Genomic DNA, 25573 nt, shown 5'->3' on the forward strand with positions numbered 1-25573 from the left:
CAATAAATAGTTAGATCCAATTCCTGACATTGAAACTGCGCCCATAAGTTCCGGTGAGAGTTTCAGTTTCCCAAATGTATTTATTAAATTGTTAGGTGAAAATACAAAATAGTTAACAAAGCCCTCCCCCCCCCTGCACGATAAGAATGGCTTTCTAAATAATAATTATAAATAAGTTAGCAGGGTCATACTTTCACCACAAAATTAATAAATAAATGTAAAAAATAAATAAATGAACAATTAAAACCAGTACAAAACTTGACAAACCAGAATAAGCGACACAAAACAGAAAGCAAATCTGACTAGGCATCGTTTACTGCCGACTTGTATTTACAATTTTGAGTCGGGCTTTCTTCTCATTTGTATTTTGGGAAATATAAAATTTAAGATTCTGGAATTTTTTTTTTTTTTTTTCGCCGGAAACAAACAATAATGACATAAAAATAAAAGAATGGTCATATTTCGCCGGCGACACAAATACGCACCGCACGCACCAGTCGCACCAGCACCACACCACTTACTTTGTAGGAATTTTTGACACCCCTAACACGAAACTGCGAATAAAATAATAATTAAAAAAAAAAAAAAACTCGTAATTTCTCTTTTAAAAGTGAGTTGTTTATTTTCTTTATGGATTATACTTCCAAAATAAACTAATAAAGTTGTTTTAAAAGTAATAGAAATATATTTTTTTTAAACAGTAATGAATTTTACGAACTCAATATTTTTCAATTTTTAAACTTTAAAAATCTATCAAAATTTTTCTATTGATTCTATTTTTACGATATTTTCAGGGCCAATGTCCAATAAACCGAATATAATATTTTAGACAAACGTTTTTTTTTATTCACGCCCCCCCCCCATTTTCAAGTGTTTATTAAAAAGTAAATAATTAATTTACTCACCAAAGTTTTATGTCACAAATTGAAGAGAAAAAGTCAATAAATAATATATTCAAATTTAAAACAAAAAAGTAGTGTTTTTTAGAAATTTACCTGTAAAGTTTGAAGTTTAAAACCTTTTTTTTTAACCACGTTGTTTGTTTTTTCTTTTGTTTTGTTTTTTTTTTTAATGAAACCTTGGTCCTTGCTCCTTTAATTGAAAAAAAAATTAGGGCTTGAATTACATTTTAGCGAGTAGTTATAAGCTTGGAAAGACAGGGGATCGAATAATTCGCGCCTCCCATTTTGAAATGTGTGTTAAAAAGTAAATAATTAATTTACTCACCAAAGTGTTATATATCACAAATTGAAGAGAAAAGGTCAATAAATAATATATTCAAATTTAAAACAAAAAAAAGTATTGTTTTTTAGAAATTTACCTGTCAGGTCCGAAGTTTAAAACCTTTAAAAAAAAAAAAAAAACACACTTTTTTTTTTTTTTTTTTAAATTTTTTTTTAATGAAACCTTGGTCCTTGCTCCTTTAATTGAAAAAAAAAATAGGACTTGAATTACATTTTTCAAGGAGTTATAAGCTTGGAAAACGGGGTGGAATTATTCACGAAATTTCTGACACACCTACCACTTCACTGATTTAATAGTCGGTTCTGCGACGACTTTATGGATTTTTACTGTTTTATTTTTCACATAATAACCGACCATAACCAGAAATTACAGTTTAAAATTCTCAAAAATTATTGTTAAAAGGCCATGACGCTATAAATGAACAATATTAAAACTTTACTGGAGCTTTGCACCTTATCTGAATTAACGCAGGTGTTTTACAGCCTGCAAAAAGAAATTAAAACAAACAAAAAAATAAATATTTTAGATTTTAGAGTGGGAGATCATTTTCACAAATTAATTTAACGTAAAATGACCGCTCATTTCCGGACCAAATAGTCCTTTTAAGGGTGTAACTAATTTTTTGTTTTGTTTTGTTTTAAACATTTTCTTAATTTCTTAAAGATTAAATTGGACAGGCTGGGGAACTTATTTTTCAAAAAAAAGTACATTAAAATATGTTATATAAATGAAAATTTTTTTTTTTTTTTCTATGAACTCATAATGACCGGCCACCCTGATGCATTGCCAGAATTACTGTCCATCCAACTCCAAATCACATGGTTTGACCTATCTATTAATTTCAGACTCACTCTTAACAGGATCGCCTCTCCTCTACACACAATCTCTCTTATGCTAGTCACTTTGAGCCAGGCTTTTTTCTTTTTCTTTTTTATATATATAAGGTCAATCTAGTTATAGGTTCTTAAAAACGATATCTAGTTTGGAAGAGGATGATCATCACTACCTAGTGGTCTGAAAGTGGGTGATCATTCATATTTTTCAAGGCAGATAAATACATAGCTGCCTGTTGATTCATGGCTGACCTTATGATAATAAAATAATAAAACAAACGTATGACCCATAAAAGCGAACACAGAAAAAGGAAGGAGTGATGGGATTCTGGGAGACCTAATAAATATTGCTTCCATTAACAGAAAAGTTTGTTGGCGAGATGCTAAATACTTTCCAAAGATTATGCCAAAGGATAATTCTCTGATTTTTTTTATGGATTCATTTCAACCAGGGTGTATTCAGTTTCTAAAGCAAATAACTTTCACTTTCATTGTCTATCCCTACATTAAAAAGCAATTGTAAGAATGAACTAGAAAAGTGTTTGATTGAAATTCACCTTTTCTATTTTTGTTAACAAGTTTCGAAATTTGTTTGCTGCTCTTAAGTAAAACATCAAACCGACTTTCTATCTAATTAACAGTAGCATTGTTAGCTGACTAGCATATGCCACTTAAAAGCAAGGTCAATGAATGGATTGTTTAATTTTCCATACAATGATTTTGTACTTGCCATTGAGACTATGGAAGGTCTACTTGTTGAGTAAAAGACTTGGAGAAATGCTATAGAATGTAAAGGTTTAGAGTGAATGCTACCAAGATCAAAGTTAAATGCCCGCAAAAGAAGAAAGTTCCACTGCTAGGTTTCTAGAAAGGAACAACTCGGTATTTTGTTATACTTGTAAGCATTAGGTAGACAAGATATACAGTAGAATTACAGGTAGGTTGAGAGAGAATAGCTAGTTTGTGTGTAAGAAGTTTAAGACAATAAAGATGGATGAGAATTCAGATGTAGAAAGGTATATCTGATGTTGAAAGATGGAAAGCAAAAGTTTGAGAGTGAATGCTACCAACACCAAAGTGATGATCAGTAGTTGTAGTGTTGGAAGCCCCCCAAAAAGTTCACCCGCTCAATTTGTGAAAAGGGAGTTGGGAGCAACTTAGTATTTTTTGTACTTGTAAGCATTAAGTGCAGTAGAATTACAGATAATTTTAGAGATGATAATCCGTTTGTGTGCAAGAACGTGAAAAAAAATGGAGACGAATGAGAACTGAGATGTGGAAAAAGTATATTTGGTTTGGTGTCTAGTTTATATGCTGGCATATAGGAGGAATGTGGAATGTGAATCTTAAGACTAGGCTAAGATAGGTTAATACATGTAGAACAGTTGAGGTAGCAGGGTTAGTTAGAAGAGGAAGATCGAGAAAACATAGGAGGAAGTGATAAGGATGGATTTGATAGAAACACTTATAAAGACCTGACCAGATTTAGATGAGTTTGGAAGCCATCCAACACATGCAAGTATATAAAACAGACACCAAGCTAAGTATTATTATTATTATCATTTAAATATTAATTTACTTGTCTCCCCCCCCCCCCCAAAAAAAAAACATCTTGGGGAAACAAACAGCCAAAGTTGGAAAGAAAACAAAAAAAACTGCCTCGCAGAAAAAATTAACTGCGGGATATGTTTGACCTCATTAAATTCATGCACCTGTCAATTAAGTTTTAATTGTTAAATTAAAACACTTTTCTGTTACTCTGGGTGAGCAGGTAACATGTCAGGAATTTTCCCCACTTTCGCCTCAAGGTTCCGGGTTTGATCCTACCTACCTACCAAAACTTTTTTTCTTTTACCACACGGGTGCCCCCACGTTTTTTTTGTTTTTGTTTTTTTTCTCGATTTTTTTAAAGAAGTTTAACATGATTTTTTTTATTATTTTATAGCAATACACATGAAAAAATTGAAATAGCTTAAAATATTTCAATATTGGTATCTATAGAAAGAGCTTGATGAGCTAAGAAAGAATCTTTTTAAATTTTTAAAATTCAATTAAAATTAAGGAAGTTATTACTATTTTTGTGCCTCACACATTTGGATATTTTTCCCTCTTTAAGACCATATGCATTTCATCACATTTTTTACACTACTTTTTCAGTAAAAATGTTATATCTTTGTTAAAACAGAAGATTAAGCAATGAAATTTACCATATAAGTGTATTTTTTTGCTAGGAATTAGAATATGCTACTGAAAACCTCCAAAAATGAATGGTTTACAAATAATCTGTAGTAAATGCACATAAATATGCTGCAATTCCTTAAAAATACCATGTATCCATTAAAAGAAAAGAAGTTAAAGAACTCAAAGCTGAATTGTAATGCATTATATGTACAAATAACTGAAATTGAAATCTAGGACTGTTAAAAAATGAATATATTGCAATATTTCTTTGGTATTATGGTAGATTAATACCTTCCGTTAACCCCTCACCCCATCTGGCCACCTCTCCAAAATATACGATTTTACCTTTGTAGGCAATTACATGTGAATACCTTAAAAAATTTTAATGAAAGCTAAACAAGTATTATTTTAGAATTTAATGTAAAATGATTCTCCATTTTGAGCCATTCTAGCATATTTTTTTTTTTTTTTTCAGATCAAGTAAAGGTTAGATACCCCATAGCAGACGACAAAGATAGGCGAACATTTCAAGGGACACCGGTTGTTCGACCTTGACATTGCCATTGGTTGTTTGTAAACACGTCAAATAGCAGACATATTCAAATGTTCGCGAGCAAGATTTTTAAAAAATATATTTACAAAACTTTTAAAGATTTAAAAGAAAAAAATATATATTTACAAAACATTTTCTTTAATATTAAATATTTACAAAACTTTTAAGTATTAAAAAAAAAACTTTTTTCTATTTATGCAAAACTTTAATGTAAGTAATAAAACAAACGCATTTAAACAAAATATATTAAAATAAATCGGTGTCTTTCTGAGTACGTTCTTTTTATATATTTACAGAGTTTTTTAATAAAACTATTACTAATAATAATATAAATAAATGGTAAATTTTTACGACGTGCCCCAGCATATTATAAACATTCCAACCTCCCTATCTTAAGAGCGGCTTTCAGAATAAACACCCCCAACCTCAAAGGCCTTTTTTAACATGGGGAGGTTGGGAAGTGTTTATTCCGAAAGCCGTTCCTAATGTGGGGTGGCTGGGGGTGTTTATACTACGTTGGGCCAGGTCATAAAATAATACCAAATAAATAAATAAACCAAGGTTATAACTGAGAATTTTGAATGATGTCAATTAAAAAATAAGTAATTTAAAAAAAAAGTTTAAACAATATTATTATAACCAAACTTTTTTAAGGCAGAAACTAAACAAATATAAAATAACTGACTTGTTCGGATTTTTGCGACCAAGATTATTTTTATGTACTGTGTGTGTGTTTCTTTGTGCGTTTTTAATACAATTCAATATTTATTTAAAGTGTGATGTATGTAGGTGGTCAGTGAAGGAGAAATCCTTCTAGACCGAGGCAATTTTATGCATAATAAAATCACAAGTATAAACAATCGAGATTTTCAAAAATATATTCGCATATCTTTTATAACTTTTATTTTTATAAAGATGAAGTGTAGTATCACAAGATACAAATCTTTTTATAATTTTTATTTTTATTTAAAAAAAAAAAAAAAAAACTTGCTATTTGCTTACTTCTCCATAAAGACAAATTAAGTGCAAGTAAGTTCAGCGTCTGAAATTTTCAGTTTTCATTCTTTTTTTTCATTTATTTTTATTATAATTATAATTATTATTAGTTTTATTAAAGTTCTGTAAATATATTAAAAAAACACACTGAGAAAGACACCCATTTATTTGAATATATTTTGTTACATTTACGTTCGTTTTGTTACTTACACAAAAAAGTTTTTTTGTAAATAGAAAAAAGTTTTTTTTTTTAATCCCTAAAAGTTTTGTAAATATTTAATATTAAAGAAAATGTTTTGTAAATATATTTTTTTAAAATCTTGCTCGTGAACATTCGAACATGTCTGCTATTTGACCTGTTTATAAACAACCAACGGCAATGTCAAGGTCGAACAACCGGTGTCCCTTGAAATGGTTGCCTATCTTTGTCGTCTGCTACGGGGTATCTAATCTTTACTTGATCCTTTTTTTCTATCGGAGATAAATCCTGTGTGTCTTTTTTTTTTTTCTATTTTTTTGTTTTTTCTGAAGATGATTATGTGTGGTTTTAAGAGGGTCTTGAGAGGGTGGGGAGGTTGCCACTCTGACTTTGGGTTAATAATAGAGCTAAGGAAAATTATGTGTGAACACTCTAAAGACTTGATAGAAACAAAACAAAAACAATTTTAGAATTTAGAGTGGGGATTACTTTCACATAAATTTAATGTAAAATAATTCACCATTTCGAGACCATGCTAGTGTTTTAGGACAGTTGACTAATTTATTTTTTTATGGGTGATAAATGGTGCACTTTTAAGGAAGGATTTTTTTTTTTAGACAGCTTACCAAGGAACTTTGTTTGGTGAGGAGCTTGCCACTTAGACTTAGCGTTATTGTTAGGGCTAAAGAAGGTTTTAAGAGGAGGAGGGTTGCCACTCGTACCTCCTAGGGTTAGAGGTAGGATTAAGGGAGTTTTTTTTTTTTTTTTTTTTTTTTTTTTAAGAAGGCGTTTGACCCCACCCCCTCCCCACCCACCCACCCACATATTCACGGTTAGTAGGTCATAATTATTGGCTTTTGAAAATGTTATGCCTTAGATTTTGGACATCAAATTACTTTTAAATATGAAATTTATTTTTGCTTGTCGTAATTCTTAAGGAGTGTGAAACTTAACAAGAATTATGACAAATAGACAAAAATAAATTTCATTTAAAACAAGTGACATCACTAACAGAAAACGTGACATTTGGAAAACTTATTAAGTATTTTTACCCACTTATTTAAATATCAAAAAACATTTTTTGCTAAAGCTAACAAAGCGTTCACAAATTTTTGATAAATTTGGTTTTTATTTTCAACTAGCGAGGGGTACCCGGCGTTGCCCGGGTGTTTGGGGGAGTTAAAAAAAAAAAAAGTAAGTATGAGGATTGAACCCGAACCGTTGAGGCAAAGTTGTGAAAAAAAAAGTGCAACGTTAACTATTGCCCCACCGTGAGATGCTTACGGAAACACGTTTGAATTTATTTAATTAGTTGGCTTTAGCAGGTGCTCGTTTTAATGAGTTAATGAGGTCAGTTTGACTGCGGGATTTCATTTACTGTTGAACGCTTTTTTCCTCGCCACCAAGATGTTATAGGAAAAAGACTAACCCACATGCGGCGAGCGACAAATATTGAATATTTATCTTCCCGAAATTGACCAAATTAAATAGACAGGCGAGCTTCGTTGTTAACTGAGATATTACGATTTGTATGTGATATAAAAAGTTTTAAAAAGTTGTGAACCAAGCGACCGCTTCTCTGAAAGAAGCCTTTCGTAGACACACAGAAAAACGAACACACATACATGCATACATACATTTTCGCTTTTATATTTATAGACTAGCTAGGGGTACCCGGCGTTGCCTGGGTGTTTGGGGGCAGGGTTAAAAAAGAAAAAAAAAATGAATATGAGGATCGAACCCAAACCCTTGAGGCAAAGTTGTAAATTAAAGTGTGAAAAAAAACAAAAACGTGCGATGTTAACCATTGCCCCACCACGAGATGCTAACGGAAACACGTTTGAATTTATTTAATTAGTTTGATTTAGCAGGTGCCCGTGTTAAATGAGGTCAAGTTTTGACTGCGGGATAGTATTCATTTACTGCTGAACGCTTTTTATTTTTCCCCCCGAAGATGTTATAGGAAAAAGACTAAGCCACATGCGGCGAGCGACAAATATTGAATATTTATCTTCCCGAAATAGACCAAATTAAATAGACAGGTGAGCTTCGTTGTTAACTGAGATATTACGATTTTTATGTGATATAAAAAGTTTTAAAAAGTTGTGAACCGAGCGACCGCTTCTCTGAAAGAAGCCTTTTGTAGACACACAGAAAAAGTGAACATACATACATACATACATACATTTTCGCTTTTATATTTATAGATTACATTTCTTGTCTGAGTGACACATTATTTCGTTAAACTTTCCAGTTTAAGACGTTTTTTTATTTCTCTACTTGGACTTTGTGCCAAGATCACAGTGTAGTATTCTGATGCTATACTTCGCCTTTTCTGTCCTCTGTCGGTGAACGAGGAATCCTTCATGACTGAGACAATTTTTATGTTTGTTTCTATATAAATTGACCCTTTTTGGGAAGCTGGATTTTCTTCACATTAACTGACCTAGTGTCTAACTGTCCTCGTGGCGAGGCAAGTAAATAGGAACTTAACTAGAAACTGAGCACCTCCTACAAATATTTAAATATTGATTTTATATTATATATATATATATATTATATATATATACATATATATATATATATATATATATAAATTGGGTAGATTAGTGTCCATTCGATTATAATCCGCTGAAAAAAATTGTAAAAAAAAAAAGACGAAAAAAAATATATTGGAAGTGGGGGCCTGCTCGCACACATGAAGCAAAAAAAATCATCTTTCACATTTTCGTTTTTTTTGTTTTTAAATAAAACACTGTTTAATTCACCGTTAAAAACTAATGTAATGGATAAAAGTGCACACGTTACATATTTGTTGTTCAACTATATTTTTAAAATCTGACCAAAAATAATGCCGGATTGCTTTTAAATTATATATTCTGATAACTGAATAGCTTTAGTTAAGCTGATTATGTTCTGATAATATGAGCTCCAACTAAATATGTTAGAACTTTTTTTTTTTTTTGATATTCATATTTTCATTTTTTTAAATTTTTAATTCATTCTAGAATAAGAAACAAAACAAAAAAAGTTTGTTTACAGTAAAATAATTAACATCAGTGATAGTAGCTGCTGCTGCTTCTAAAGATCGTTTTTAGATATTTTTTAAAAATAGAACAATTTTTTCCAGGTATCATGATTTTAAATTGCTCGGTACCACAAGATAAAGCCGGTTACATTTTTATTTTTAACGTATAAATGTAGTAAAAAGATTGATTTATTTTTGGCCTTTGGGTCAAGAACAAAGTGTAGTATCTGTTCTTCAGATGCTGCACTTCAGTTTCTTGTTCTCTGTCAGTGGAGGAGAAATCCTTCACGACTGAGACAATTTTTATTTTTGTTCCTTTTCTCCACATTAAAAAACGACCCTGGTGTCTAACTCTGTCCCGTGGGGGAGACATTGTAAATAGGAACAGTGGGTGTCCAAAGAAATTTTTTTCAAAATTTTCTAAACTTGTCATTTTGAAGTCTTTTTTTAACAAAACAAAAAAAAATGAGCTGTCAAAAGAATTTTGGACAACCGAATCTTTTAAAAATGATATCTCTTCTAGTTAATTTCCAAATTTCATGACGAAATTCTCAAGAGAAACGCAGTATGACCATTTACAAATCAGGGGGGGGGGTCATTACAAAATCTTACCAAAAACGCTGTTTTATGATGTTAACATTTTTAGCACTTTATATGCTTAAAACTCTTAAAATATATAATGTGCATTATTATTTATTAATTTATTTGAAAGTATATTCATTTTTTTCAGCAAAAACCGTCCTCTCATGACGAGATCGGTTCTACGCATGCGCCAGACGACGTTATAACCTGATTTAGTTTAAATATTTGAAGAACTGACACAATTTCATGCACATCGTGTTAGCTCAGTTGGTTAGAGCATTGGGTCATCTAAATGTTTTGGGTTCGAATCGTGGTGTGAGATGTCTTCTTTTTTTTTTTTCTTTTTTTTTCAATTTTTTAAATTTTAATATTGAAGCAGGGTTATTTAAGCCATTTTTCACATAACGTTCGTTTTTCTGGGTTTTTTTTTTTTTACTTCGCTTATTTTTAGGTTTTCATTAACCCCCCCCCTCACCCCGACAGACCACACACCCAAAAACACCCAGCCAACGCCGGGTACCCACCGATTTTTTAAATTTTAATATTAAATCAAGCTTATTCAAGCCATTTTTCACGCGTTTTTTTTTTTTTTTTTTTTTTCAGATTTTTTAAAGAAGTTTTAACGTTCGTTTTTCTCTTTTCTTTTTTTGTTTTTGTTTTTCCGATTTTTACATTTAAGATTGTTTGTTTGCCTTACGTTAGTTTTTTTTGTGTTTCTTTTCGATTTTTTAAAGTTTTAACTTTTATAAAAATGTTTACTTAACTTATTCTTATGTTTTGATTACCACCACCCCCACCGCCCAGGTACCCCCCCCCCCCGCTTTATTTTTCAGATAAGTTTTAACGTTCGTTTTTCTGTTTTCTTTTTTGTTTTGTTTTTACTTCGCTTATTCTTATGTTTTGATTAACACCCCCACCCACCCCCCACCCCTGCCCGAGCTCAAACACCTCCAAACACTCGGACAACGCCAGGTATATCCCCCCCGCTAGTCTGTAATATAAAAGTGAAAATGTGTGTGTGTCTGCATTTTTCCGTATGTCTGTCAAAGGCTTGGGGGTGGGGCGCACTGGGTGGTCACTGTTCTAGATTATAATATGTCCAGTTTACGAAAGGTCATAAATATATTTTATTTCAGCAACTTTTACACGCTAAAAATTCTCACTATTCTGCCTTCATGCCTGTTTGTTCGCTGTTTTCGTATAAAAAAAGCAAAACTAACAACAGCAACACCAGTTCTTCGGCTTTGTGCCGGGGACGTCCAGAAAGCAATTAGGTTTGATCACTGTGTGGAAAAACCCTCTCATATCAGACAATTGCTATTCATTTGGACACTCCCCTATTTATTTGGAGCTGGTTTTCCTCCCAACATCTTGGGGAAACAAAACTAAAAAACCTGTCTCATAGCAAAAGTTAACTGCGGGATTGTGTGATGTTTGACCTCATTAAATTTATGCACCTGTCACTTAACTTTCTAATCGTTAAATTAGAACGCTTTTTAGTTCCTATCCCGTTGTGGCTGAGCGGTAAGATGTCAGGTTTTTCCACATTTTCTTTTCCACCTTCATGTCAAGGGTTCAGGTTCGAGCCTACCTATCTACTACAACTTGTTTTTTTTTTTTCTCAACACACCTATAAACACCCAGGCACCCCCGCTAGTCTATAATATAAATCTCAATCGTCAGTTTGTGTATATGTACGTATGTTTGTATGTCTCACTAAAACTTTTGACACACGCAATCAACACTGACAAAAGTGGTATCGTCTTTTAGCCGACAAATATCCAAAAATTGGACAAAAATATTCATTCTTTCACTGTCAATTGGGCCATTTTCTTTTTTTGTTGACATTTTTGCAAAGTCATTCACGTCTCGCAACATTGACATACGCATAAAACATGTTATTTCAAACGCTCGTACCATCACAAGTCACGTGGGTGAAATAACTAAATGGTTTCCTTTTTTTCACCTCCTTTTCTTTTTAGTGTTACAGGTTCGAGCCTGGCTACTGCGGCTAATTTTTTTTGCGCTCACATGAGTATTTATTTTTTATTGGAACTTTGGTTGCTCAATACGCTAGTCTATATATATAAAAGGCAAAATGTGTGTGACCATTTCATGTATGTCTCGCGAAGGCTTTTTTCGCACACACTCCCGGGGCTGTTACGATCACTTAGAACTGTTTATATAGCCCCTAGATAATAATATCTATGATTTGGGAATGCGGATCGCATCTACATTTATTTACATTGACTTTTATGAGATTCGCGCTATTTCGCTCTGTCCCCTGTTTGTCCTGCTTTTTAGTATAAATAAAGTGAAACTAAATTCAAACCGTGCGGTTCTCGGCATCGCGCCGGGAAACGTCCAGAAGCAATCAGCTTTGATCAATGTGGGGACAAACTCCTCTTATATCAGACAATTGCTAATCAATCTGGACAATGGGGAGCTGGTTTCCCCCTCCCCAACAGATGTTGGGGAAAAAACCAGTCAAAGTTGGGTAAACAAACGCAAACGCTGCCTCGCAGCAAAAGATAACTTCTATTTGACCTCATTAATTAGGTCAAATAGAAGCAGCAGTTAACTTTTATTGCGGCCACCTGTCAATACTTAAATAAATAAATTAAAACGTGATCCCGTTGTATGTCGCGGTGGCCCAGTGGTTAACGTCGCACATTTTTTTTTTTTTTTTTTTTTTTCACACTTTAATTTCCAACTTTGCCTCAAGGGTTCAGGTTTGATCTTCATACTCACCTACCAAAATTTTTTTTTTTATTTTAACCCCCCACCCACCTCCGGAGTTTTGATTTAACCAAAACCACACGCACCTCAAAACACCCGAGCATCGCCGGGTACCCCCCGCTAGTTATCTATAGATATAAAAGCGAAAATGTGTGTGTGTTCGATTTTTCTGTATGTCTACAAAAGGCTTTTTTCAGAGAAGCGGTTGGTCGGTTCACAACTTCTTAAAACTTTTTATATCACATGTAAATCGTAATATCTCAGAGTTAATAACGGAACTCGCCTGTCTATTTAATTTGCTTGACTTTGGGAAGATAAATATTAAACATTTGTCGCTCACCGCATGTGGATTAGTCTTTTTTCTATAACATCTTGGGAAAATAAAAATAATAAAAAAGCGTTCCCACTGTAAATGAAATACTATCCCGCAGTTAAACTTGACCTTATTAAGTGATTAAAATGTGCACCTGCCAAATCCAAGTAATTAAATAAATTCAAACGTGTTTCCGTTAGCATCTCGCGGTGTCCCAATGGTTAAAACCGTCGCACTCTTTTTTTTCACACTTTAATTCCAACTTTGCCTCAAGGGTTCGGGTTCCATCCTCATACTTACCTACCAAAACTTTTATTTTTTATTTTACCCCCCCCCCCCCCGGAGTTTTGATTTACCCAAAACCACACACACCTCCAAACACCTGGGCAACACCGGGTACCCCTCGCTTGTCTATATATATAAAAGGCAAACTGTATGTGATTATTTTATGTCTCGCAAAGCCTTTTTTTTTCCGGCATTTTCTAGGGGGTTACTATGTCTTAAAACTTTTTATCGACCGTCTAAATAATAATATCGAATATTTGCGAACATGCGTTGCGTCTAGATTTATTTACGTCGATTTTTACAAAATTCTTGCTATTTCAGCCCGTCTTGTGTTTGTTCAGCTTTTTTGTATAAAACCGAATGGGAAAGCAAATAAATTCGGCACTGTTCCCAGCCGGGGAACGTCCAGAAGCAATCAGCTTTGATCAATGTGGGGTCAAACTCCTTATGTCAGACAATTGCTATTCAATTTGAACAACCGAGTGGGTAACGAGTCAGGTTTTTTGCACACTTTATTTTCCACCTTCGCCTCAAGGCTTCAGGTTCGATTCTAACTACTTACCAAAACTGTTTTTTTTTGTTTTTTTTTAAAGCCCCCCCCCCTAACACAAACACCTGGGCAACGATTTTTTTTAAAGAAGTTTTCTTTTTATAAATATATATATATATATATATATATATATATTTATTTAAACAGGGTTATTACTTCGCTTATTCTTTTGTTTGGATCCACCCCCAACACGCACACCTCTAAACACCCGGGCAACGCCGGGTACCCCCACTAGTTTATTATATAAATCTCAAATGTCGGTTTGTTTGTTTCTGTGTGTGTGCATATGTTCGCTAAAAACTTTCATCAGACACATTGGACCAGGTCAAAACCAGTACCATCTGAAAGAGCGATCCCTCGCATGCATAATATCTGAAAATTAAAAAAAAAAAAAAAAAGATTAATTTTGTGGTGGTCAACTGGACCATTTCTTGCAAGAAAGGGTCACTTTTTGTGTCAAGATTTTTTTAAGACACATACATGTAGCAAACTGAATGTATGTTTAAAAAAACGTTATTTTTAGGGTTATAACGTCATAAGTCGTCGTGGCCGTGACAGATGGTGCGTTAGCTTTTTTCCCTTCTTTTCCTCTTTCATTTCAGGTTCAAGCTTGCCTACTGCAGTTAATTCTTTTTTTTTTTTTCTTTTGCAGTCGCATGGGCACTCGCTGCTATTTTGATTGAAAGAAAAGTTGTTTGAATTCATTTCTTGATTTTTTTTTTTTTTTGTTTTTGTTTTTGCACAGGGACAACAAAAGTGCTTCTTTTCATATTCCTCTGCCAAAATATTTGGTGGGGTAGTTGTCACCTACTGCTTTGTTTTTTTTGGGCGATTCCGTTCTTTTATTTTTGAAATTGTTGTGGGGGTATCGATGAAAGTGCTCAATATCCTTAGTATAGCAGCTGTGTTTAAACCGTACTTCACCCCCCCCCGGGCAACGCTGGGTATCCATGATAATCTATTATATAAAAGGGAAACTAGTTTAGCAATAGTGGTATTATCAAGTTCAGTGTCATAATTTTCTCCAGATTAAAAAAAGTGTCAGACGATCAATTGCTGAAAAATCTGTGTTGTACCTGCATTTTTATATTGAATACATGTCAATTACTGAATGCCATTTTTTGTTGCTTTTTAATTAATTTTAACTTTCTGATTTGCCAGATGAAATCCTAATTTTAAAACGGCGCTTACCCCCATTCATTTATGAAGGTGCAGACAAGGTAAGAATTAGTGTCTTCTTCAACTTGCAAAGAAAATAAAACTTTGTATTATTTGGATTCTTCGGATTACTGTTCTTAGCGTGAGCATTATTTTTACAACATTTTGGTTGATGTATCTTCCAACCTTTTTCAGGTGTATCTTATCAAAATTAAATAAAGGGTTCTGTTTGAAATTCCATGCAGATTCCCGAGTTCGATAAGGAAGTCACAGGTTATATCGATCGAAACGTGAAAATGACACTCAAAATGACAGCAGTTATCTGAAGAATCCAAATAATAAGAATAACCAATCCTCATCTCAAAAATTCAGAAACATAAAGCAAAACTTTAAATCTAAAACAATTATGATTATTAACTTGATGTATAATCTATTATAGCATTTCTAGTTACAGTGTTGACAATATGTGTGTACAATTTTGAACTGCTGATTTTGTACATTTTATTGTCTTCTTTAATTTTGGTTGTTGTAGAAACATTGATTTTATTTCCATTTATTTTCTTTTGTTTTCTAAAGAATTAATTAAAGACACTTTGAACCTTGTGAAGGAGACATGTTGTTTTCCTTGTAATCTGTGCCTGAAAGACAAATTAAGGTTTCAGATTTGCTCAGCATCAGCAGGAGGATGATAGAAAGAATCATAAAGGAATTTAAAGATTCAGCATTCAATATCAGAGAGAAAAATGTATGATCAATGATGTGATGATGTTGTAATAGTGTAGTTTATCGTGAAGGTGACATTGTGATACTATAAATGTCCTCCCCAAAGTGTTAGGAAGTGATTGAAAAAAAAAAAAGAGGAAAACCTATAACAAAAAGAAGAAATAGTTGATTATCAGAACAAAAGTATAAGAAGTCTGGTTAATAGAAAGACAATGAAGGAAAATGATTCACCAAGGCATACAAAGGTGATTGGAAATACAATAGAACCCCGGGATACGGCATAAAAAATTAGTAACGAAATACAGTACAGTATACACATGTATATAATCAAATAACATTATAAATAACACCGTAAGGTGGGGAAAATATTGTAACCAGGGTCCGGAAAAAACATCATATTCCACATCGTAACCTGAAAAAAAAATGTGTTCTAAGACCACCGTATCCCGGGATTCTACTGTAGGATGGTTAATCAAGGTGTGGTAGCGACTGAAACAAAAGACATAAAGATCAATATATTGACAGGTCAATATGTAAACATAAAGATCACTACATTGAAAGTTAATTTATGAACAGTTTAGAGGTGGGAGCGAGTTTTACAGACAGTCTTGAGTTTATAGTTGGTGGCTCAGAGGTCCCCTCGATAGAGATTGGAGAGATTGGAATTAAAGCTGAGCAAGAGTAGATTGGGCCAATAAGAAAATCATTGGAGACCGACATCACTAAACAGCTAGCAGCGGACAGTGTTTGAGGTTCTTTTTTTCATGCTACTTAATATCACACAAAGAGATCCCAATTGAGTTATATTAGTAATTCTTTTTGTTGTTTTATCATAGCACAATTAGAAAAGTGATTATTGGGCTACAATATTGTACCTCCTCACTTCCCTAACAGCTTCAGGTTAAACGCCAATAGCTACATCTGCATTCTGAGTTTGGCAGTGATACCCTGAATCAATCAGGTAGATATAGGTAAGCTGTACATATAGCAGCAAGTCTCAGTGCCCTGCTATACTAGCTTGAAGACCCTGGTCTGGCTGCCAGAGAATTTTTTCCAAACACACTTCATCTAGCCTCCTATTTTGCCAAACTGTAACTTCCTCACTGGAACAGGACATCAATATATCTAGCTGCAACATGAAGGATGAGATAAAGAGCAAGATCGTAAAGTTGAGCAACAGTGATAAAAGCTTGTGGTTGATTCCGAGGTTGTTTTGAGGCTGTCATAAAAACCAAAGACATTCATTGAGTGAAATCAGCCAAACAAATCATGAAGTCAAACTGATCTAAGTTTGATAAATAAATCTCAACAAAATGAAATTACTAATTGCAGTAGTGAAACACTGGAATTCATTGCTGAAGATGATATCATGCCACTCTTCTTTTTTTCTGATTATGGTAGTGAAAGCCATGATCAACCAGGCAGCTGGATGTAGACCATACGTATGGTAGTAGGAATACCTGCCATACTACCCTGAAAACTAAGGCCTGGCTATCAGAACTTTATCAGCAACACTTTACCTGACATCTGACCTCTCAATATGCCTGACTACAATCCCCTTCAACTTCTTTGTGTGCAGTGCAGTGGAAGGAGACAACAAATCATTCAGCTGCAACATGGAGGATGAGCTAAAGATCAGGATTATCAAAAGCTTTGATGACAGTAACGAAAACCTGTGACTGATTCTAAGGTTGCTTTGAAGCTGTCATCAAATGTCAGTTCATTGAGTGAAATTGACAGAACAAATCATAAATATAAAAAAACTGACCAAAAGTTTGAGAAATAAATCTCAAAAGATGAAACCATTGTCAGATTATTTTTTCTAAGAATAGATATTATCCACACTTTGTATAGGAAAAGGATTAATGTTTTGGCTGTGATACATTCAAATAGATGTTTTTTGTTCTTATCCATTTGGACATTGTTCGTGAAAAGAATGTGCAACAATCAAGTATCACATGTTATGAATGACATTTGAACAATAGAAGTTGCTATTATTTCTATGACCTCAACAGATTTTCCCTTACCTTTGTAAAGAATACAGATTTTTTTTTGTGTGTGCGGGATTTTTCAGTTTTGTGAAAACATATTTAAAAAAACAAGTTTAAAATAGACATATTTTCATACTAATGAATAAAACATTTGGTCTTTACTGAGAAATATTAAAATTGTTTCTTTCTTTTTTTTTAAATAACCTTTTCTAATATATAAAATGAAGTCAAACCTAAATAGTAATATATCTGGCATATTAATATTTGATTATGATTAATTAGTCATCATCGTCTATTATATATTCGATTTGGTATTGTTAAAAAAATTATTTTACCTTAATTTAAATAATGATATTCATGAGAGAAAATTCTTTTTATTTATATTAGACTCCATCTCCCTTGACTTTCATAATAATGCCGACAATAGCAGCAATATTCAGCATATAATAAAAAATTAAATTTATTTTCAAAAAGAACAAAACTACTGTATGAATTTCTATAATTTTTTGTGGCAAATATTTATTTTTTCCTCATAAGTAAGTACATCATACAAGTTTGTTGCTATTTTTTTCTTAACATCCATATTCAATCTTGGTGGAACCATGAAGAAGCCCCTATGTTTTGTTAATGTAAATAGATAAAGCTGACTAACTGGCTCATTGACCAACAGAATTGCTTGGTTTATGAATACAGTTCTTTAAAGTGCACCTAGCAGTTGGTTTTCTTGCCTGTTGGTAGTTGAAGTGATATTGCACAATTAAGTTTATGTTCTAAGGCTGGTTCCATCCAATGCACCAGTCCAGAATGAAGTCTACCAAGAAGAATAGCACTCACAATTTTGTAAAGATTACTATTGCTTGGTCTTAATTCTCTTTCCAACTGTACCCCCACCCCACCTAAAAATGGGGCCATTAGTAGGCCGTAGGTAGCAACCCGTGATGCCTTAGGATGTAATTCTGGTGGCTGAGACACTCTTTCAATTCAACTCTTTGGCTAGATGGGAAATCAGACAGGCCTGAACCGATCAATCAGCTGGTTATGTCCTGCCCTAGTATCTATAAATTCATCCTCAGTTGTATTCAATTTGATTCTTCAAAAAATCAAAGCCTTATTTTTCCTTTCTTCCTAAATTGATATTAAAAAGTGATGGCTCAGGATTAATTACGTTAAGAAAATTATCAATGTCCAGAAGTAATTTTTTTAAAGGGTAATGTTTTGTGGAAGTAATGCCTTTACCCTCTCTGTAAGATTTCCTTCTAAGAGTAATGTTTTCTAGGAGTAATGTTACACACTCACTGCAAAATTTCTTTTTATGAGTAATCTATTCTGAGTCAGTGTATTCTGGGAATATAAAATAATCATCCGACCTTGGAATTCCGTTTGACAATTTTACTCAGCATTAAATAACTCACAGATGGTTGATATGCTGTAAAAAAAACAAAAAAAACCCAAACTTCTTTCCAATTCATTTAAAATAAAAAGTATTTTTTATGCTAACAGAAAACAGTAATTCATATCATTGATGGAATGTGAGGACTAAAGGACAAAATAAGGGTTGTAAGAGTTATGAGGCTGACAAAAGTAAACCTAAGGTCTACTTTTTGCTCTTTTCAAAATTTTCTGTTATATAACAATGCCATTGCCTGCTTTTTCTCATTTAAACTAGAAAGATTTTCTATTTATTTTAAATGTAGCGTTAGAAGTACTGACGGCCTCAACTTTATTAATGTTGATCATGGATACGTTAATTGTTGTTCATTGCAAGAAACCATAATAAACTTTTTTATTAATTCTTTTTTTTTTTCATGAAATATTGATCTTGTAAATACAATTTTTTTTCACCCCTTTTCAATACCTTTTTTGTTTTGTTTGTTTTTTTTTCTTAGAAGGAAGAATCTCGTAAAGGCCCCAACTCTGATACCATCAACAAGGCGACAGCAGGTTTGTCCCTTAACAATGCCGAAGTTCCTGCTGAAAAGAATGTGAATGGTGGAGATGTAAGTTTTTATTTTTATTTTTTTCTTTAGTTAAATAAAATTTTGAATGCTAAACAATCAGGATTTAAAATCAAATTTTCTTCATTAATCCAACTTTGGAATATTTAGACTCAATATGCCTGACTACAATCAGTGTACATTCCAACCCTCAAATTATTTTAGTTTTCTCTTTTTACAATTCTTGGATATTTTTAAAATAAAAGAAGTTTTGTTACATTTTTGAAGAACATTATTTCATAAGGTTAATTTGAAAATTTTAGAAAACCACACAATGTTACAAAATATTTAATTAAATGACTAGCAGGGAGACCCGAGTCTAGGATTGACTGAGGATCAATGAATGTTTCACACTTCCAAATTTTTATTGTCATTAAAATCAGTGAAATCACCCATTTTTCAATCAAATCGATTGATTGGTGCACCGGAAGGAAGCTTCACATGCTTTTCTCGCAATGACTTTGTCCACAATATATTGGAGTCTACATTGCACTATAGAGAATCTACTATTGATTTTATAAAATTATTTTTATATAATGGCTTGAATTAAGGTTTAAAATGCAAAAGTCAAGTATCATGGCCCAATTGTGCTCTAAACAGAAACTTTCATTTTGAACGCGCTCCTGTCTTATCAAAGAACCTACTGTTAATTTTATATGCCAAGCCTTACTGTTTGTGCAGTGATAAAACTTATCAAATGCACTCATGATGTTAGGTTGTATAAAGGTGTTAACTTTGGTCAAAATCGGACTGTTCCTTCTTTAATCAGATTTTTCGATTATTGATTTTCAAACACTCCCAGACACATAAGTACATTTGTGTGAAATTAAAAAAAAAATTGACCAAGCCATTTCAGAATCCATAGAGAACAAACACAGAGTTCGCACAAGTTTGAAAAATTATTGAATTTGGACTTTCGCCTTGAAAACGCCTGATTTCTATTATTACCTTGAAAGATCCTTGAAAATATGAAAAATGTCTTGAAAATATCTTAAGAAGGCCTTGAAAATTGTATTATGTCCTGTAAAAATTTGTGTTGCAATATTAAAAATAAACTCAAAATAAATACTATTAAATTGTTTTTTTAAGTATTAATGAAAATACGATTAAACTATTTTTTAAATGTTGAAAATAACATCGGAATACATTGTTCTGAAATTACATCATATTATGGATACAAGAGTTATGCCCCTTTATCACAAAAGTATGTTTTCCATCAGGTAGTTTTGTGATAAAAGGACGTAACCCTTGTATCAACAATACCGGAAATTCAAAGTTTAAAAGTAAAACGAACATAGTGTAGACCAATCTACAATGGGGAGAATAGCATTTAATTGTGCTTGGTTGGTTAAATATAAAGGGGGCGGGAATGTAAATATGATTGTCGAAAGGCATATTGTTTTATATGTAAATGAAAATGACTTTTCCTGTTGTCAATTATTTAGTTTTTTGGTTTATGATATTGTTTATATATCAACTTTTGTTTTGAAATTTTGAATTTGTCTGGAGGAGATATTGAAAAACTTTGAAAAATCCTTAAAAATAGACATTGAAAATCTGTACAACCCTGAAAAAAAAAATACACACACACACACACACACAGTGCTTTTTATATAAGTAGAGATTAAAACCATTTCTTTTTCTGAGACTTTCCGTATTACACCTTTTTCAAAGAAAACTTTTGGGTTTTTATTTTTATTTTTTTCTGGTGTGATTAACCCTGAGTTGCCAGGCTGTTGTTGCTTTTAATTTTGCGTCCAATTCTGGTCAAGTGTTAAGAAAATAGAAAAAATTAATGACACATATTTTCCTCTGATCATAATTTTCCGATACTCTGTAATAAACAGAAGAATGAAAAATTGTATCTTAATTTCTGATCTACTAGAGGTGAGTCCAGACTAAAATAAAATTCTTGCAGAAATTATTAGAAACTTAAATAATAATTTCAATTCGATTGATGTACTCTTCAATCTTCAAGTCCATCTTTTCAAAGTCATGACCCTATTTGAAATTTTGAACTGAACCGTTTAATTAATCCACAAGAGTAGACTGCTCTTGTTCCCTCATTCATGTATAACCAGACGACACCTCATAGTGGGGAGGTTTGCTGGTATGTGAGTTTGTTTTAGGTGTTTCCGATCATGGAATGCCTCAAAAAATTAAGCAGCTATTCTGGTCACCCAGAAGAACTCTCCCAACACTATAGCTTGGCCTTGATCATCTACATGGGGACAAAGGTGGTTGGTCACTCCAGGTTTCTTTACTCTCTTTTTCAGGAGTCCACAAGTAACGTAACCAATCTTCTTGAGTCCAAGAAAATGGCACATGCCCCACATTGTGATTAGGTTAATTTCTGTGTACCATCACTCGAACTTAGGCTTAGCTCCTGCAACTGTAGGCATATTACTCTGTACAGTAATTAAGAAAAACCAATGAAGATGATAAGTTTCTGTAACTACAGGATATATTAACAGGTTAATTATAAGATCTATTATGATACAATCGTACAAAAGGGATGATATATGTATAAATGTTTCAAATAGTCTGTTCAAAGAAATACTCTTTTCACAATCAATAGTCACAAATAAGTATGTCTGTCTTTTCTTTCTTTAATGTTCATCAGCCCACTTATATGAGGTAGGGGAGAGCTTCTGTCAGCGATAGCATCAATGCTGTTAATTGTTTCTGGCAACAGAGAAGTTTTAGTGTGCAATCAATCTATTTTTGTCATAATATAACAGGCGTACTTAACCAGAGGTTTTGCGGCTTGCTAGAGGGAGAAGAGATAATGGGTGATACTCAACATTGGCATATGGTTCAGCGGTCAGAAGTTCATTCCAGGCTCCCTTCAGTCAAGACTTATCTAATCTTCAAGATCTCTTCTCTAAACTCAAACTGAACTCTGATCTGTTCAAAATCACTTGTGCATAAGCTTATATAAGGAGGCGACGGGTTTGGACTGAAGTTCTCAAGTCCATTCTAGCTAATCTGTTATTGCTGTGCCATATCTCTTTCTCTTCTGATCGGTGCAGTACCAACTGTACATAATCGCTCATTGAGATAATTTTCCATTGAGGTGGCAGGTCCATGGGAAGATGGGTCAGGTACTGCTCTCGGTCATAGTATAAACAATGTTTCACTACCATTCTCTCAAAATGCATTGTTTTATTAGTAAAACATTGTTAGTATCAATATATTATCAGTCCCAAATTTGCTAGCTGAAGTTGTTTTCTCCTTGTTTTGGGTTGCATCATCGACCAAACAAAAGGAGTCAGCAAGACAATTAAGAATTGCCCGGGATTGTTCACACAACAAAAGCTCCAACTTAGTTATATTATAACTGTTATTAATGTAAAGTTCAACCACCGTAGGTTGTTGGGTCACAGATGATCAGATAGAAATCTTAATTATTGCCTTAACATCAATCAAATCAGAAAATAAATTAATGTTTTCAAAGTAAAAATCTTTTAAAAATTGGACATAATTAGACAACAAATTAATACGGTGAATTAATTTGCTTTGTCATTGCTTGGAAAATCAGGCAAAACTAGTCAATAAAATTTGACAGACACTTTTTTGAGTGCCAATCACTTCAATATAACTTGAATTTTAATTCAATATATAAAAGGCAAAATGACCGCAAGTATTTGTGCATGTCTGCCAAAGCTTTTTGCATCGGACTTCTCGCGTCAGATTCTGTTTTTGCATACTTTCCAGATTATAATATCTCACATTCCCAAACGGACATCCTTTCTTTCCTTTTTTTTGATCAAGTTAAACAAAATTCCCACCATGCCGTCGTCTCGGGTGTTTGTTTGGCATTTTTGTATAAAGCGAAACTGTTCGAAAAAGTGGCAAAGCATTTCTTGACCTTCAGGTCGGAATTTCTGATGCTTCACCTAAATTAATTGGTCCTTAGTCAATGTAAGGGGAAACTCTTCATACTGAGACAATTACTAATTTTTTTGATACTGCCAGAGTGCCCCCTTTTTTGGGGGAGCTGGTTTTTCCCCACATTAAAACAATCTTGTGTCTAATTTGTTTTCATGGGGAAGCAAATAAATACCACGACAAAGCAGGAACCTTACCTGACCACCAGCCAGATTTAAAAGCAACGTTCATTTCTGTGCATGCATGCCGACTTCTATGATTCTTAACTTAATTACCAACTCATTGAATTCACTATCTTCCATGGCCTAATGGTTAGCGAGGAAGACTAATTACCCTATGTTTTCAAGTTCGATCCCACCTCTCTCTGTATCTTTTTTTTAATTTTTTTATTTCGTCCTTGTGTCAATATCCTCCACCCAGGCAAAAGTTATTTACCAACTCATTGAATTCACTATCCTCTTTTTTTTCACATTCTTTTCCTCCTTCGCAATACAGGTTCGAGCCTGCCTGCCTACTACCACTTTTTTTTTTTTTTTTGCTCAACACACATCTTCAAACACCCAGGCAGTGCCAGGCACCCAGACTAGTTTTCAATAAAATATACTTTTATTTTGCAGTTTCAAGCTGAATTTAGGAAAATTTTAATTACACTTATTGAAGCATCACAAAAAATTCTTTGTTTGAACCCAGAAGCTTCAAAAATCTTCAAACATGCTGAAGGTATGAACTATTATTTCATTCACAAAAGAATTTGTATATACAAAAAAATCTAAAACTTTATCCATTTGTCATAATGTTGATTAATAATAGTGAGTTATTTTAAATGGATTTATAAATTCTTTAATCATTTTTAAATGATTTATTATTTATGTATGTTTTATTGTCTTTTTCAAATATTATGTATAAAAACTATAATGGTGGTGATGAAAATTACTACTAGTCATCATCATTATCATTACTATAATGAAGATGTATTTATTTTTTTTATTTGTATATGAATTCCTACTTATCAAGGCTAAAAGCCATATGAGGATAAGGTTTTAATCTGAACTTGCATCACATGTCATGGCTCAGTGCTAGTAATGGGACATGCTCTGACGAACTCATTGCATTTCTGAGAAACATTCAAATGAAGTTTTATTATTTTGTTTGTGTGTGTATGTGGGAGATTTTTTCTTTTCATACTGACTCACAAGGGGCTGAATTAGGTGTGATTTGATCCAGTCCAAAGACGCCATTCCCCAGCATTATATCCTCCTTTCGGAGGGGCCTTGTGTTATTGCTGAATACTTTTTTCTTATTAATAACATCTAATCCTACTCGAATGAGTGGACCAATGGGTTACATTGTTTCTTTAAACAGCAAAACACGTTGAATTTATCGAACAAATAGTTTTATTGTTTTAAACCAATATATTTTACAACAGTAAAAAAGTAATAGATTTAGTTCTTGTCTAGAATCCCCCTATATTTAAAAACAAAAATAAAATAAAAATCTGTGTTATGTGCATATCTGTAATGGAACAGATATGTCATATTTCAAAAATCACATGAATTCAAGTAGTTTTATTTTTAACTAAGAAAATCAAATTTTATGAGTAAGCAAGAAGGGAATGTCTTGCACAGCCATCATGTAAAAACAAAAGAGAAATAACTTGGCAATAATTCAAACTTGTAAATTCAGTTTTTTAATGCATATGATTTTCCATTAATTGCTTAAAATCATTTAAAAATGATTTTCTGTATATGTATAAAACTACTTGATCAATTTACATAATTTTTTAAATATGATCTTTTCACTTTGTAACAGGCATGTACATTTAGAGTTTTGTTTTTAGATACAGGGGGAATTCTGGACAATCACCTATTACTTAATTTTAATGAAAATTAAATAAAATAATGCTGTAAAATACAAAACGCATAGAAATAAATTAATAACATGTTAATATTTTATCAGTTTTTGTGATGATATCATTTTGTTCTTTTCAGAAATCAGTAACCAGTATGTACCAAGTGCCTCCAAAATAGATGAAACTGCATTAAAAAAACTGACAGATATGGGATTTCCAACTAACAGAGCACGAAAAGCTTTGTGTCTTAATAAGTAAGTTCATTTTCTCTTATTAAATCTATCAAATTTTATGTCCATTTATTCAGTTAAAAATTTCATGCTCATTATACAATTAAATATTTAATTTTAATTTATACAATTAAATATGTCATTAATTTATAGCTTTAAGTAAAATTTCATATTACTTATACAGGTAACTAAAAATTAAGTTATGAAAGTGGCTGTTTAATAATGTTAAGATT

General features: G+C 32.7%; 1 protein-coding gene across 1 annotated transcript in view; it reads left to right on the forward strand.

Annotated features, from left to right (window-relative positions):
* The window catches only part of LOC145241517 (ubiquitin-associated domain-containing protein 1-like), a 48360-nt gene that overhangs the window by 2937 nt on the left and 19850 nt on the right, over nucleotides 1-25573 (forward strand). The window contains exons 2-5 of the mRNA XM_080104561.1: nucleotides 14666-14724; nucleotides 19263-19373; nucleotides 23879-23981; nucleotides 25250-25364. Of these exons, the coding sequence (XP_079960687.1) occupies nucleotides 14666-14724; nucleotides 19263-19373; nucleotides 23879-23981; nucleotides 25250-25364 (388 nt within the window). The remainder of the gene's footprint in view (nucleotides 1-14665; nucleotides 14725-19262; nucleotides 19374-23878; nucleotides 23982-25249; nucleotides 25365-25573) is intronic.

Source organism: Euprymna scolopes, chromosome 20, assembly GCF_053919585.1.
Source record: "Euprymna scolopes isolate OS-2025 chromosome 20, ASM5391958v1, whole genome shotgun sequence".
Taxonomy (NCBI): Eukaryota; Metazoa; Mollusca; class Cephalopoda; order Sepiida; family Sepiolidae; genus Euprymna; species Euprymna scolopes.